The sequence below is a fragment of the Choloepus didactylus genome, chromosome 12 (genome assembly GCF_015220235.1).
Source record: "Choloepus didactylus isolate mChoDid1 chromosome 12, mChoDid1.pri, whole genome shotgun sequence".
In the NCBI taxonomy this organism is placed as follows: domain Eukaryota; kingdom Metazoa; phylum Chordata; class Mammalia; order Pilosa; family Megalonychidae; genus Choloepus; species Choloepus didactylus.
In genome coordinates this window covers 18,787,266-18,804,164 of record NC_051318.1, presented here as the reverse complement: position 1 = coordinate 18,804,164, position 16,899 = coordinate 18,787,266, and the positions used below count along the sequence as shown (strand labels likewise).

The following is a 16,899-nucleotide window of genomic DNA, read 5'->3' as shown; positions in this document are numbered from 1 at the left end:
GTTAGAGTTGGAGAATCACTGACCCAACCAAACTAGCCCAGGATGGAAGGACAGGGTTATGAGTTCTCACGGCCTGTCCCACTTAGCCCACATCAGGGCTAAGGACAGAGTGAGCAGGGCGGGTGCGTCTCCACGGGAGCTGCCCGCCCAGTGCTCACCCCTCTTCTTTTCCAGGAGCACCCGACACTGCCCGGGACAGCCACGCGCCAGGCTGAAAAGCTGATTCCCAGGCTCACAGCTGGGGGCGGCTCTGACCGTCCCGCCGGCGAGCTGATGAGGTCCGTGGTGAGAGGCTGCTGAATTCCCGAGGGAGCCCGAGAGGAGCAGTTGCCCGAGGCCCTTCCTCCTGTTCCTAACCCAGCCGGACTCGCCCCCCGGAGGCTTTAAGCATAGCGCCGCCGTGAGGGCGGAGACCCCGCTCCTGGTGGCAGAGCAGGGGGCTCCACCGCGCCCGGGCAGTGCTGGCGTCCTGCCTGCTTGTCAGCCGCAAGCACAGGCCCCTTCAGTGACTCCCCCATGGCGCTGCGTGCCAGGAGGCCGCGTGCAACCCCACCTCTCACACCCTGGGACGCTGTGCTGCTTACTCGGCGTCTTTCTGCTTATCAAGTCATTTTTAACTTAAACCCGGAACGGAACTTTCCATCAATGCTGTGAGAGCGTTCAAACGGCTAGCTGTATCTTCCTAACGCACATCGAAGCCAATACATGAAGTTGAAATAAAAATGTTTATCCACAGACCTCGTAAAAATCACCTTATATGCTGTTGGTGGTGAGGGGACCGCACTTTGAGAAACAGATACCTGAGGGGCCTGCCCAGCACATGGCTGAGGTCATACTGATTATCAGGGAGGAGGAATATGAAAAGGAATTCATGACCGAACACAGAGGCAGAATCATCTAATTATACCTGAGGCATTACTCCTTCTGCAGATTCTTAAAAAAGAGAGTCTGTGTCCTCGGGCGCCTGAGCTCTAGCACGTAAAATTTTTCATTTAAGTGTAGAAGGGACATGCAATTACACAGCTGCTCGGCCCATGCAAGAAAGCCAGCTCCGCGGGCGGGAGCAGGGCAGTTTCAGGTTTTACGATTTATTTCGAAAGGCCTCAGCTGCCTGGGTTTTGTGTGCGGTTCGGTTCACCCCCCTTGCCCGCCCCTCCCTTGAGCTTCCGGCCGGACCAATTCCTGCCGACTCCCGACGCTGGCCCCAGAACCATGAACTGCGTGCTCTGCCTTTCCCGAGCTTGAAAAGTCTAAGTTTTTCCGCTCTGAGATTAGAGTCAAAACACTGGCGCCCTCCACGTTCTCACCAGCCCATCACCTTCGGTGACTTCTTCCTTATACTGCAAGCGCAGAGATGCACCACGAAGCTTGTTTGCTGCCGAGTGTCCCAGGGCACGCCTGACAGCCACACGAGACAACCAGCAAACACGGGGGAGGACGATTTAAGCACAAGCAGGAGGGGGGTCCAACCCCGCCCGGCCCCCACTGCGCCCCGTTTGGGCCAGCAACCTCCTAGCGGCCTGCCTCCGTCTGCAGGTCAGGGCCAGCCCCCCAACCCTTCCCCAACTCCAGGAGCTCACGTGTGCCATGAGACCTACAGCAGCCCCCCAGTCCCCACAAAGTTGTTCTGAGAATAATGCAGGGATTCTGTAAAGAAAAGACTAGTGGCAGATGCTGAAGGGAAAGGAGCAGGAGTGGAAGCCACAGAGCGAAGGGGAGGGCTGGAAGCTTGCTCAGGGAAGATTGCCCTTGGGGCTGGGCCCGTAGAGGGGGAGGGGTTTAGTCATCAGAGTTTAAGGGGCCTGGGAAGTGTCCTTGGATGAACAGCAGGATGCTTTGCAGGGCTGACAGGCTCCTTCACTGTCTCTCGCTGCATTTTCTTTTCGCTGCAATTACTGGACATTCACGTTTCTGCCCCTCCTGCTGACCCCTGTACCTTGTGAAATGACATCCCATCTGGGTAGTTGCCTGAACTGAAGTCTTGGGCAGCCCTGACCTCGTGTTTTCTGAATTCCCTGCCTGTAGGTTCTCCAGCTTGGCCCCTCCTGTTGACAGAATTAACTCTGAAATCCAGAGCTGCCTGTGCCACCCCCTCCTTACCCACGATTTCAGGTCTCACATTGCTTTGAGCTTAGCTCGGACCACTGGCCTTCTTCAGACGCTTCCTGATCTGGTGCTACTCACCCTCCCACTCCGAGCACTCCGGAGCCCACTTTCCAGCTGGGGGCTGCTCACCCTTCCCCAAACATCCCACACCTCTCCACACTTGGAATGGCTCGCTCACTCCCACTCCTTACTGAAGATCTGGCTCCAAAGCTACCTTCTCTGTAGCCTTCCCAGGCACACCCGGGGGGGGTTGGTCAGCCAGGACCTCTTTTGTGCCTAATTCCTCTAGAGAACCAGTACTAATTTGTGACAGAATTTTTTTTCTTTTCTTTTCTTTTTTTTTGTCATTTTACAGTAAACTTCTCATAGGCAGGGACCATGCTGATGCCTGGTGCATATCAGCCACTCAATATACATTGTAAGATTAAATGAATGAGACAAAACAGTCGATGCCCACAGTAGCCAAAATCAGGCTTTGAGAGATCATTTCAATGGATTCTGATCAGAATATTGTCCTACCAGATTAGAAAACCATTATAAAAATATTTTGCTACAGATTAAAATGTAATGAAACTACAGTAATTGGATACAAAGATGTTGCCATATGTGATCACATTGGAAATAAAGGCTGACTCTTCACATTCCATTCTCCTAGTCCAGGTAGAAGGATCAGCAGCCCCTGGACCCGGAGAGCTGCTGTGACTGCAAAGCTCAATCAAACCCAGGGCAGGTTTCGATTGAATGTGATTGGAAGGCCATTCGGCAAACACCGCTACACTCCTGCTAAGCATGGGCAATCAAGTTCAGAATTTTCCTGCTAAGCACTATTGCTTCTCTCGCTGTTGAAGGGTGATCTGATTAAGTGCTTATCATTCTATCAAATGCAACTTTGGATGAGAGGAATGAAAACAGCATCACAAGATCCTTCACTTGGATTGCATGTGACTTTTCAACTTGGCCAGTTGCATCAGGCACTTGTCCCTCCACTTCCTCCTGGCTGCCAAGTGTTCTGGGTCATCGGGAACCCTCTCGCACATGGCCTGGGAAAAAGGAGAAGAAAAACATGAGCTGATGAGACTGGCGTGAAGAGGAAGTAACTTACCAGGAGTGCAATTGTCGCTCCTATTTAATACAGACCATGATTTTGCTTTCAAGGACAAAAAGAGAGTAAGAAATCCTTAGCTGTCATATGCTCTCCAAAGCCCGAGAGAACTGACGTCCCTAAGAGACAATCAAGTGAGCTCCTTATTCAGACTCACAGGGCTTGTGAGGTCTCTGGCTCCTGGTAGCCAGGACGGAGCTTTGGACAGAACATTAGGAATGGGGAACAGGTGGACTCAAGTGAGAAGGTTCTAGCTGCACACGCAACCTCACACATGGCACAGACGAGGGAGTGCTCGAGGGCTCTCTCCGTGCCAGCACAGTTCTCTGCTGTGAGTCTACATACCTGATTAACTTTTTGAACTGTTGCCCCAGAAAAGTCTGGAATGGGTCCAAAAGTCTTAAGGACACGTTTTATGCCTTCACTGTATCTGTCACAGTAGCTTAACATACCTGAAGTCAGAAAAAAAACAAGAATCCACAACATCAGCGAGAGCATTCTATAACTACAAACCAAGAAAGTATTCAAAGAGCTTTGCCATGTGTTAGATGCATGACATTCCCTTCTTCCTGTGGGAGAGGTGGGAAACAGATCTTGCTTGGTGGATATTGGGGGGGGGGGGTCTTCACCGTTAGTCACTATTAAAGCTTCTTTTGAATTTTAAAATTCTGAAAAGTGATGGGATCCTTGGGCCTAGCCGTCTACCTTGTCTACCCATGAGAATATCACCTTAAGTCATATTTTCACCAATAGAGTCTTCTCCAACAATATATCTAGAAGATTGCTTGTGCAAATGGCCTGGATGCTTTTCTAAGAACCACAGAGGTTCAGTTAAATGTTACATGTCCTGCTCTTAATTCCGTGAGTCCTAGTTAACCACTTATTGGGTGGGTACAGCACAGCACTTCAGTATGAGATGTATTTCGTCTTCAGAACGGCTCCGAGAGCTGATGCTTGCTTTGGTCAGAAACTGGCAGGCTGGGATGAGAACCCAGGTAGGTCCCAGCTCTGTCCTGTCTCTGCTCCGCTTGGCCACCTGGTTCCCCAGTTGTGGGTGGTCTCCCCATACACTGGAATTTTATTCAGCCATAAAAAGGGATGAGGTGCTGGGACATGCTACGGCATGGATGGACCTTGAAGACATTGTGCTGAGTGAAGTAAGCCAGACAAAATAGGACAGATATTGTATGATTCCACTTACACGGAATGTCTAGAATATGCAAATTCATAGAGACAGAAAGTGGATGAGAGGTCACCAAGGGCTGGGGAGGGAGAAGGGAATGGGAGTTACTGCTTGCTGGGTGCAGAGTTTCTGTCTGTGGTGAGGAAAAAGTCTTGGGAATGGATGGTAACACAGCGTTGCAAATGTACATAAGTCACTGCATTGTACACTTAAAAAATGTTAAACATAGCAAATTTTGTTATAGGTATCTTACCACAATGACATTTTTAAAAAAGGCAGTTATAGAGGCTATATGTGACTGAAGGTAAGATTGGATTTTGGAAGCAGACGTGCACAAAGAGGAAAATACAAGCCAAGCTGCATCACCTCCCCACCCAGGGAGCAAGCCCGCTCTGACACGCTTTGCTCTGTAGACATGGGGTTCTCACATTCCATTCTCCTGATGCCAGAGGCAGTGGCAGGCGCAACTCAGGCTGAACAAGGGAGGGGCATGTGCTTGGAAACACAAGTCCCATCAGAAGCCAATCCTAGATACACAGGCGAGGAGGCGTCTCTCAGTCCTGGGCCCAAATGAGGACAAGTCCTGGGTCCAAGTGAGCCTCCCACTGTGCTGCCTTTTGGGCCCATTTCCAAGATATTTCAAAATGAGAAGGACTCAGCAGTTTGCCAGTCATGCTAAAAAGATAACGCACGAACTAATGAAAGTGCAGAATTTGCAGAGACCCCAGGCTCTGACCTGTCCCACGAATATGTACAGTTAATTTAAAATAAAAGTAATCAGCACTAGATACCCTTTTTCAAAGAATTTTGGGTTTAGTTTTGATCTGCCTGCACTGAATATGAAAAGCCTGAATTCAGTGGGTTTCAATTTTTATTTCGCTCAAATCATTTTCCTTATCCTTCACTGTGTTAAAATTATATCCATTTTCTCTTAGGTGTGAAATTGTTTGCAAGGGTAAAAAATCCAAACAGACCAACTCTTCTGACATTAGCACTCCAATTAAGTGCTGGATACTTTCTTTTTAAAATAAGGGCATTCATTTCATTTAACATAAGTGTAATTTGATAATTCAGAATTCTGGAAGGCATCATAAGTGTTCCAACACTGACTAGTTATCTTACATGGCTTAGAATTCCTGGATAAAAAGAAAATCCTATATTTGTTTCCTGTAAGAAATAATTATTTTACTTTATCCATTTGTTTATTCAAACAAAAGATGACAAAATCCATACACAATGTAGTTTATTCCTTTTCTGGAAGTAGAGATACAAAAATCAAATAAGTAGGAGTGTCTAAAAACATTAAATGAGGAGAATGAGAAGATTCACTGTAGGGGCATACTAGCCCACTCACAGGGAAAACAAGACCACCTGATACCCTCTCAGGAGACAACTCCATCTCTCCTCTCCCACGTGGGTGGTAACATGACATTGGATTCAATTCACGTACCATATCTCATCTCTGGATCCCTTTACATTTTCTAAACAAGTATTCATCTTTTACTGTCCCTGTGAAGTCATTCAAATCTCCCAGGGATTTTTTTTTTAAAGCATTTCCTCCTACTTCTCTTTGTATAATTTGTAAAGTTTTAAAAAGCAATTTGTTTCTTCAAAAGAGCATAAAATATGCTTAAACTCTTTACTTACAGTATGATTTATAATTTCCCTAAATTTGTTCAGGAAACCAATTAAAACATCAATCTTCCTAATATAATGACACTTTCTATAATACACTCAAGGATCTTTGGATAAGTGGCCTGTTGTTTGTGGCGAAGGTGAAGACCCAGTGCTCAGTTGCTCTCCACAGGCTGTTTGCAGACTTTCCCACTTCATCGACGGAGAAGTCGGCCTCTCTTCCGGAGTCTGACCAGGTGGGCAGTGTGTGGTGTCTTGGAGATGCCTCTGGGGCTTGCTGTTGTACCCTAGGAAGGCCTTCCCAGCAACTTGAAACGCAAGAAGTTTGCCGTGACTTAGATTCAAGACCTGCCTTGTGCTTTATTTATAACAACATCCCAGTAAATTTATTACTGTGATTATTTGCAATGTTTCCCATTTCCGTCTAGAACATAAAATAGGATCCTACTTTATTTCCAACAATAATTTTGGCTTCTCTATACCATGAAGGGAGAACTGAGTGGAAATTACTTTAGACCTTCCATTTAATCAGAAATGAAATCCCTCTACCTTTTACTCACTAGTCTGCTCTTCCCCTATAGTTTTTCTTCTGTTTCCATGCCCACTAAGCACTTCAGCTCTATTCATCCAAAAATACTAGTAAAGCTTAGCATTTTAGAAGACTCTGAACCTATTTTCGTAAGAGATGCTAATACGGAAAAACATTGAGAGAAGAAGAGTCCAGGCATCTTGATTCTCCTGGGATTAGGTTTAGCAGATCTTACTGCTTCCCACTTGGAAGCCCCCGAGGGTGAGATGGTGCATTTTCTTGGACATATGGTATAATCAGCTAGTTTGCCAGGCTGCTACAACAAATACACGCAATGGATTTACTTACACAACCAGAATTTACTGGCTCACGGTTTTGAGGCTAGAAGTCGTCCAGCATCGAGCTATTGGCAGAGGCCTCCTGCCTTCTCCAGGAGTCTGCAGCGTGCTGGTCCTGGCTGCCGGCAATCTTTGGGGTTTCCTGGCTTGCGTATCTGCTTCCGTCACCTGGCGTGTCCTCGGTCTCCTCCTGTGTCTGCTCTTCCAGTTTCCACTGACTTCCAGCTTCTCCCTGTGGCTTCTCCGACTCTGGCTTCTAGCAATTTGGACTAAGGTTGCACCCTCACTCAGCCGGGCACCACCTTAACTAAACACAGCATCTCAAGAGGCCCTGTTTACAGTACTCACAGGAGTGCAGATTAAGACTAGAACCTGTCTAAATTGGAGAACATAATTCTACCTACCACAGGCAATAACCCTGCCTTCCTGGTCCTCTAGCTCCATTTGCCCCAGACCCACCTCCAGAGGCCATAAGCATCTTGGGGTTCAGTCTCTGGGAGAGCCCCAAATGTGTCCCAAGACACAGGGGCCTGGTTCTCACACCACTGATGGGCCCATACCCATGTGAACTCACCTGCTTTAGGAGACAGGGCTTCACAGAACTAGGTAAGATCAAAAACGGCCCAGGGGGGACGGAGATGCTTCTGGAAGAACCATCGCGATGGCTGCCCAAGGAGAACCCCAAGTTCAGTTTAAACTTGTATTGGTTGGCGATGGGGGTACTGGAAAAACTACATTTGTGAAACGTCATTTGACTGGTGAATTTGAGAAGAAGTATGTAGCCACCTTGGGCGTGGAGGTCCATCCCCTTGTGTTCCATACCAACAGAGGGCCTATTAAATTCAACGTGTGGGACACGGCTGGTCAGGAGAAATTCGGTGGCCTGAGAGATGGCTATTACATCCAAGCCCCGTGTGCCATTATAATGTTTGATGTAACATCAAGAGTTACTTACAAGAATGTGCCTAACTGGCATAGAGATCTGGTACGAGTGTGTGAAAACATCCCCATCGTGTTGTGTGGCAACAAAGTGGATATTAAGGACAGGAAAGTTAAGGCAAAATCCATCGTCTTCCACGGAAAGAAGAATCTTCAGTACTATGACATTTCTGCCAAAAGTTACTACAACTTTGAAAAGCCCTTCCTCTGGCTTGCTAGAAAACTGATTGGAGACCCTAACCTGGAGTTCGTGGCCATGCCTGCTCTCGCCCCCCCAGAGGTTGTCATGGACCCGGCTTTGGCGGCACAGTATGAACACGACTTAGAGGTTGCTCAGATGACCGCTTTGCCAGATGAGGATGACGACCTGTGAGAACGTGAAGCTGGAGCCCAGCGTCAGAAGTCTAGTTTTACAGGCAACTGTCCTGTGATGTCAGTGGTGCAGCGTGTTTGCCACTTTATTATATAGCTAAGCAGAACATGTGCTTAATCTTTGGGATGCTGAAGGAGATGAATGGGCTTCGGAGTGAATGTGGCAGTTAAAAAAAAAAAACCCTTCATTTTTTGGACCTGCATATTAGCTGTTTTGGAACACCGTTGTTTCCTTTTTGAGTTTCAAATATAAGACTGCTACAGTCACATCACAATATTCAGTGGTGAAGTCTTGTTTGTTACTGTCATACCCATTCCTTTTCGTTTAGAATCAGAATAAAGTTGTATTTCAAATAAAAAAAAAAAAAAAAAAAGGGCCCAAAGCACAAAGTGACATTGTCTGATTCCTCCTCCCAGTGTCTACCGCCTCACCTGAACCACGAGGTCATCCAGGCAGGGGTGGAGAGAGGCCGGCCCGGGGCCCTTTCCTCTTGCAGGGAACCTGCTCCCACAGGCAAACGGCAGCTTCGGCAGCTTTGTGTGCATGAACGAAGCCCGTCTACTGGGCATCTCAATGAAAGACAAAGCCTCTACACACACCAGAGGAAATTCTGTGATGCAAAGTAGTGAGCACCTACTTCACCTGAGGCTGCCGAGTTCTGAGGTGGAGCCATCTCACAGGTAGAGCAAAGTGCAGGAGGAGCCTGGCTGGCCACTGGGTTCAAGAAGACTGACTCCTCCCTAATGCTGAGCAGTTCATCTTGCTGACCTGCTAGTCCAAAGGCTTCGTGAAGAAATATAAATCAAACAGTTCAACTTTAAGTACCTGTCTCTGCAGAGTTCTCTATGACATAGCAAACATGTCCTAATCTATATTTACTTCTGTATTTTTCTCTCATGCACCCATGAATTTTTCTGGGAGAATAAAAACAACAGCAACACCAACCAAAAACAAAACAAAACAAAACAACTGTAAGAGTAGTGAATTAAACATATAAAACATTTATTAAGAACTTAATATTGCCAGCCATCCAACTAAGGTCTTTTTATCTGGTTGAATTCTCATAACACCCTGTGAGATAATCACTGTTGTTATCCTCATTTTACAGATGGAGAAACTGAGGCACACCACACGTAAGTAACTTACCCAAGGTTATATAGCTTCACCACCCATAAATACTACATTGGAGTACTTGTCCTTCATGTGGTTTCTTTTAAAAAGTAGCCACAAGGCAAAGAAAGCAAGCTGGCCTCCTGATTTTCAGGTAATGTTTTATTAGATAAAAACAAATCCTGAGAACTTCCAGGAAAGATGGCAGAGTAAGGAGCTCCAGCACTCAGTCCTTCCACGAAAGCAACAATGAAACAGGCAGGAACTGTCTGAAACTCCAGAGGCCAGAACACTGTGCAGCAGCCAGGGGAGAGCAGGAGGAAGAGGCTGGTAAACTACAGTAAAGAACAGTAAGTTGCTCTCTCTGCACAGTGGCTAGTGGTACCCATCCCCTGCTCTCCTGGCAGGCCACCTTGGGGTCTAGCCCCACCCTGGCCAGGCTGCTGGTGACAGAAAGGGACATACAAATCCTCTTCCCCAAGACCAGGAGTGGGCACAGCCCATCACTGATCATGGCTTGGGCAGGCATCTCTCCACTGAAGATAAACAAATGTCCAGAAAGCACATGAAAAGATGCTTATCATCATTAGCCATCAGAGAAATGCAAATAAAAACCACAATGAAATACTATTCCACACCAAGTAGAATAGCTGCTATTTAAAAAAAAAAAAAAAAAAAAGCAGAAAATAACCGGTGTTGGAGAGGATGCAGAGAAATAGGTGGCAGCATAAAATGCTGGTGGCAACATAGAATGGCACAGCTGCTGTGGAAGACAGTTTGGCAGTTCCTCTGAAAACTAAGCATAGAACTACCATATGACCCGACAATCCCACTACTAGGTATATACCCAAAAGGGTTGAAAGCAGGGACTTGAACAGATTGTTTGCAGACCCATGTTCATAGCAGCATTTATCACAATTGCCAAAAGATGGAAGCAACCCAAGTGTCCGTCAATAGAGGAATGGATAAGTAAAATGTGGTAGATTCATACACTGGAATATTATGCAGCTGTGAAAAGGAATGGAGTCCTGATACATGCGACAACATGGATGAAACTTGAAGACATCATGTTGAATGAAATAAGCCGGACACAAAAGGACAAATTTTGTACGATCTCACTGATTTGAAACAATTAGAATAAGGAAACTCATAAGAGTCAGAATCTAGAATATAGGTTACCAGGGGATAAGGTGAGGATAGGGAATGGGAAGTTAAGGCTTAAAATGTACAGGGTTCCTATCTGGAATGATGGAAAAGTTTTGGTAATGGATGGTGGGGGTGGTAGCACAACATTGTGAACACAATTAACAGCACTGAAGTATATCTCTGAATAACATTAAAAGGGGAAATGTTAGGTTGTATATATTGTTATAATAAAATAAAAAAAAAAAATCCATGGAATTACATTATACAAACAGTGAACCCCTAAGTTAAACCATGGACTTTAATTAATAGCACAATTATAAAAATGTGCTATCAATTGTAACAAATGTTCCACACCAAGGTATTAGTGGTATGGGGTGGTACACAGGAATCCTGTATTTTATGCATGATGGTTCCGTAAACCCATAATTTTTCTAATTAAAAAAAAAAGCCAACAAAAAAAATCCTAAAATATTTTTACTTAGTTCTAGATAAACTGGAGCCTTTCAGACTAATAACTTTCCTTTACCTGAGAAGCTGGCTTTATGAAAACAGTATCAGAAAAAAAGAAAAATGCTCCCAACTCGAATCTTGATAAATTTGGGTGACACTGAAGAATAATGAACATTTCCATTGATCCCAAGCCAGATCTTATAACTGCCCAACTCTGGTCTTTGGAATGCTCTGAAGTTGAAAACTACATCCGTCTACCATTATCATAGTAAGCCAATTAGGTTTTCTTATCACTTCTGCTTTGTTTTAAAAATTGTTATGGCCTCCTTCCTGTCTGCCACACTATTTGATTCTTGAGTTTCTGGTTTCATTGGCTTCTGCTTCTATTTGTTTGGAAGTCAAAGCTGTTCTCAGTTCTCTCCCTATCAATTTCTCATGACCTGAATTATCTTATTTTTCTCAAGAAAAAAAAAAGGAAGAAAAAGAAAAACATGGTGGTTAACAGGTTGTGTCTATATGCATTTCAAATGCTTACGTATGTTCACCACTTAAGGTTCTGGTTAAAAAACTTTTGAGATTATCCAAGACTGTTTTAATGATACTTCAAAACTCTCATTTCACTTTTATGAAGGTATCTTTCTTTACAATATCCTTCTATGTTCAATGGTTGCCCTAGCACAGAAGAATACGGTAGTGCTGGGTGAGATTCCCCTCTTTTCTTCAGCTATTCTGAGAAAATGCTCCATATAAAGGAAGAAACAAGTTAGTTATTGAACTGCATGTGCAGAAACCCAGGACTAGTCCACATGAGAAGTAATGCATATACCTGCTACGTGCTAGAATGTGCCTAATCAAACTGCCTTGAATTATCCGTTGAAAATTACACTTTACTAATGACTATAGTAAAAATGGAGTGAACTATTACCAAAATGTCATGGAACTATAAAATCAAAGTCAAACGGACTCAGAGAGGTCACCTACCCCAACTTCCCACATCACTTCAGGTGTCTAAACACCCTGACAGGTGAATACCAGCCTCCACCTGCTCAGCTCACCTGCTTGCAGCACCTCCTTCTCCAATGAACATCAGCTCTGGTTACTAGAAAATTCTTCCTTTTGTATGCTGAGTCCGAACTTGTCTGCCTGCCATTTCTAGTCTTTCATTCTGGTTCCACCCCAACAACAGACATAAACAGACAGACAGACACATAGATACACTGTGATGGTTAGGTTTATGTGTCAATTTGGCCAAGTGATGATACCCAGCTATCTGGTCAAGCAAGCACTGGCCTAACCATTGCTGTGAGGACATTTGTGGCTGGTTAATAAACCAACAGGCTGGTTTATTAAATCATCAGTCAATTGGCTGCAGCTGGGACTGATGATGTCAATGAAGAGTGTGTCTTCCACAATGAGAGAATGCAGTCGGCTGGATTTAATCCAATCAATCAGTTGAAGACTTTTAAGTGAGACAGACAGAGGACCTTCACTTCTTCGGCTGACCAGCGAAGTGTTTCCCGAGGAGTTCATCAAAGCTGCCAGTTCATTTCCTGAGGAGTTCATCGAACATCTTCATTGGAATTGCTGGTTTGCTGGCTGCCCTACGGAATTTGGACTCGTGCATACCCACAGTTCGTGAGACACTTTTATAAATCTTATATTTATCGATATCTCTCACTGATTCTGTTTCCCTAGAGAACCCTAATACACAAACACACACAAAACTCTGTTTACCTGCTGCCAGATAAGCCCCAGTTTATCAATTGCTCTCTTAAATGTGGACTCTGGAACTGAATCCAATATTCCCTTTCTCTTTTCTACATATATTCTGGAAATTAATGATAATATTATTAAAGTAATATATGTCCACTGTAGAAATTTGTGGCCACAGGGAAAAGCAAAAATATAATAACTATAACTTAAAAATTCAATACCAAGAGATAACCAGTAACAATAAGATTTCGGTATACATCCTACCAGATTTTTATACATAGTTTTTTTTTGTTTCAATTTAATTGTTTTGTGTAGGTTTCAGTGTTTGCTTGTTTTTCAGATGATGTCTTCTTTTTGGATCACTGAAAACTTGGTTTCTTAAGTTATCTTTCTGTTAAGAGTTACCAGCTCCTCAGCTCATACCTCCTTTCCCTGAAGCCCTTGGAAGCCGGCTCCTGGGGTCGACTGATGCTCACAGAGACACCTCCCCTGGCGACGCCTCAGCCTTTGGAAAGGGAAACCCACAGTGTGGCAAGTCCCAAGTCCGCAGCTGCTCCAATGTAGGCAGATGGGTCCCACAGAGGTCAGTGTGGGTGAGGTCTCCAAACCTATCATGTTTTTTTCTTGCCTCTATAAATAATTTTGCTGTCTTTATCAGGAAAATACAACTTTATCTTCAATCAGGCTAGATGGTATGCAGTGAACTCCCTCACATCGCCTGCCTCTCTGTAAGTTCTGGGCCCGAGCTCTTTACCACCTGCCCACCCTTGGGTGCACGGGTCCAGGCAGGCTGATCCCAGCACCCAGGGCTCTGCAGCCCAGCCCAGCTATGTGCATCATCAGCACTCGCCAGTGTCTCCCACAGATGACTTAGCTTTCGTTCTATTGTAAGAGAAGGTAAAATGTGACTGTTTATGAAACCTATGAGAACAGCTAATAGCACAGAACTCTCATCCTAGCCCCCGATGGAATCAAACAAACTTTACCTTCCGCATTGAGATGCATCGTTTCCAGGGGTCCGATGAATGCGTACCGCATCCCCAGTCCATCAGACATGACGAGGTCAAGGTCACTGGGAGACACTATTCCTTCCTGGAGAAAATGGGACAGGACATGGATGAGTTCTCTAGAAAGGCCATTTCCTTCCCTTATGTTCATCCTAACTTCTTTAGAGCAGGATCCCAAAAGTACTCTCCAAAGCACTATGGTAGTATTTTGACAGAATTTTGCATGACAGAACTATAATATATAAACAGTTAAAAATTGTAATAGCATATATTTTAAAAATTGTAATAGCATATATTTATAAGATACAATAGTTCCCATTTTGACTATTTTTAAGTGTATAACTCAGTGGCATTCATTACATTCACAATGTTGTGCTACCATCATCACCATCAGTACCAAGGCTTTTTTTACAATTCAATTTTATTGAGATTTATTCACATACCATACAATCATCCAAAGTGTACAATTGTTCACCGTACCATCATACAGTTGTGCATTCATCGCCTCAATCTATTTTTTTGAACATTTTCCTTGTACCAGAAAAAGTGAAAATAAGAATAAAAAATAAAAGTAAAAAAGAACACTCAAATTATCCCCCCCATCCCACCCTATTTTTCATTTAGGTTTTGTCCCCATTTTTCTACTCATCCATCAGTACACTGGGTAAAGGGAGTGTGCTCCACAAGGCTTTCACAATCACATTGTCACCCCTTGTAAGCTACATTGCTATACAATTGTCTTCAAGAGTCAAGGCTATTAGGTTGCAGTTTGGTAGTTTCAGGTATTTACTTCTAGCTATTCCAATGCATTAAAACCTGAAAAGGGTTATCTATATAGTGCATAAGAATGCCCACCAGAGTGACCTCTCAACTCCATATGGAATCTCTCAGCCAGTGAAACTTTATTTCATTTCGCATCCCCCTTTTGGTCAAGAAGATGTTCTCAACCCAGATTCATCCCCAGGAGTCATATCCTGTGTTGCCAGGGAGATTCACACCCCTGGATGTCAGGTCCCACGTAGTGGGGAGAGCAGTGAGTTTTCCACCGAGTTGGCTTAGCTAGAGAGAGAGGGCCACATCTGAGCAATAAAGAGGTACGCAGGGGGAGACTCTTAGGCACAGTTATAAGCAGGTTTAGCCTCTCCTTTGCAGTAACAAGCTTCATAAGGGCAAGTCCCAAGATAGAGGGCTTGGCATACCAAACCACCAGTGTTCAGTGTTTGTGAGAACATCAGCAACATTCCAAGTGAGGAAGCCCAACACCTCTGCATTTTCCCCCAGCTCCTCAGGGGGGCCCTGAATATATATTTTTATTCTCTGTCCAAATTACTTTGGGATGTATCGCTATTTTCACACTAACCTATGCAAACCTACCAGGTCTCACATCCTATTAAAATTTCCATGTAATTATGGTATTTGAACAAACTGTATGAGTTAAATTGTTTAGGAAATACAGATCCTGCACCAACTAAACATCTCTACCTTTGGTACCAAGGCTTTTAATTCAAGACCTCAAACAGAAACTCTGTACCGATTAAGCAATAACTTCCCACCTCTTCCTGCCCCCAGCTCCTGGTAACCTCTCACCTACCTTCTGTCTCTATGAATTTGCCTGTTCTAGATATTTTATATAGGCAGAATCCTACAATATTTGTCCTTTAGTGGCTGGCTTATTTCACTCAGCGTAATGCTTTTAAGGGTCATCCACGTTGTAGCTTTTTACAGGGGAACAATAGCCCATTGTACACATACACCACATTTTGTACATCTCCTCATCTGCTGATGGACACATGGTTTGCTTCCACCTTTTGGGTATTGTGAATAATCCTGCTGTGAACGTTGGTGTACAATAAAGGACAGATCTTGAAACGAAAAAACTTGTGAAATAGTCAAACACATACTCCCCTTTTCCATACCTGTCAACCTGAGCTTGAAGCAAATTCCTTTCTATCTTACTTTGTCCACTTCCACTGCCTCCCCCCATCTCTACCCTACAACCCATGTTATCAACTGCAGCCTTAAGGAAAGAAGGGAGGGGAAGCAGGTGGTGGAAGAAAAGGGTCAAAAGGAAGCCTTCTCTCTCTGTCTACAGATTGGTGAGAGAGTCAAGCTTTAAACAGACTGGGGAGCTCTCTCCTGGCTTCACCCACCTGCGTTTGGCCTTGTTTAGCTTTTAATGAGTTTGTAAAAAATGATATTCTTTGATGAGATACAGCTTAGAACCAGGGGCTTGTTTGCAAAGGTGGGGCCCTAGAATCTTTTTGCAAATGTGAATTGCAAAGCAAGAGGCACAATGTTATGATTTTAGGTTGGATGTCAAACTGGCCGTCTGTGTTACCTGGCTCCATTCTTTACACAGCCTCTACCTCAGATGCCTTTTGGAATGAAGCAGGGATGCATAAATAGAAATTTACACAGCCTGTCAATTCACTGCAAGTTCACCCCCATCTGAAGATATATTTGGCTTGGGCACTACAACTGTCAGGAGTGCAGACATGGGAACTTGGTCATATTTCCCCTGCATCATCATTGGTCTGATGACAAGATTACAGCAGAAGCTGCAATTCTAACTCTTATTTCCTGAGTGGTTTCTTTTATAAATGGAGCTTGTGGGGATGGAGACAGCTCCTGCCCAACAATCTGGCCTCTAGAGAGACACCACCGTGGGACAGGAGGTGTCAGCCCTCAGCTGGTGCCCGTTTACCACCACCCTGAGCTGGCCAAGTCCCAGGACACCAGCTCTTCGGCAGGAAATGCAGCTCTGCCTGACACCCAAGGGCACAGCTACACACTTCACCCTGCTCCCATCACCAGGCTCCAACAGGGCAACCTCAGTCCTTTCACACTCGCCTACAGGGCAAATCCTGTGTCTTTCCAGGAAGGGGGCTGTCCATGATCCTATTTAAGAGGGTGTATGTGTGGAGGGGAGGAAACCCTAATCGGCCCAAGCACCTCCCCTGAAGCCACAGCCTCACCACCCTCCGCCCAGTGGCCAAAGGGAAGAGCTTCTCTACTCCTGCCTGGCCCTGCGAGAGTGGCCCCCCCCCCTCCCCACTCGGAACTGGAAGCTAGAGCGCCCCCTGCTGTTCCTCCTCTTCTCCCCCTCGTCTTCCTTTTTCCTCCCTCTTCCTCCTCCTCCACTCCTCCAAAGTTCTCACTGTAGCATTCAAAACTGTGAAAGCATGCAAATATGGAAGCCACCCTACATTTGCAGTGCCCTTTGGCTTGGCTCTTCTATTCCAATATTGTGTTAAGTATATTTGGAGCC

The 16,899-nt window shown here is 44.9% G+C and overlaps 2 protein-coding genes across 3 annotated transcripts in view; one reads left to right on the top strand and one right to left on the bottom strand.

Moving 5' to 3' along the window:
- Positions 1–2,559: 2,559 nt before the first annotated feature.
- CRYL1 (crystallin lambda 1) overlaps positions 2,560–16,899 on the bottom strand; it is a 156,717-nt gene continuing 142,377 nt past the window's right edge. For both annotated transcript variants that reach the window (XM_037800606.1, XM_037800607.1), the window contains 3 exons: positions 13,611–13,716; positions 3,554–3,660; positions 2,560–3,146 (listed from right to left, as the gene is read on the bottom strand). In XM_037800606.1, the coding sequence (XP_037656534.1) occupies positions 3,033–3,146; positions 3,554–3,660; positions 13,611–13,716 (327 nt within the window). In that variant the 3' untranslated portion in view covers positions 2,560–3,032. The remainder of the gene's footprint in view (positions 3,147–3,553; positions 3,661–13,610; positions 13,717–16,899) is intronic.
- Positions 7,521–8,559, top strand: LOC119507446 (GTP-binding nuclear protein Ran-like). The gene has a single exon (XM_037800612.1). The coding sequence runs from the start codon at positions 7,555–7,557 to the stop codon at positions 8,203–8,205; it is 651 nt and encodes a 216-aa protein (XP_037656540.1). The 5' UTR covers positions 7,521–7,554; the 3' UTR covers positions 8,206–8,559.

What these genes read in the sequence shown, in the direction of transcription:
- LOC119507446 (XM_037800612.1), top strand. Translation starts at nt 7,555, where the DNA reads ATGGCTGCCCAAGGAGAACCCCAAGTTCAGTTTAAACTTGTATTGGTT.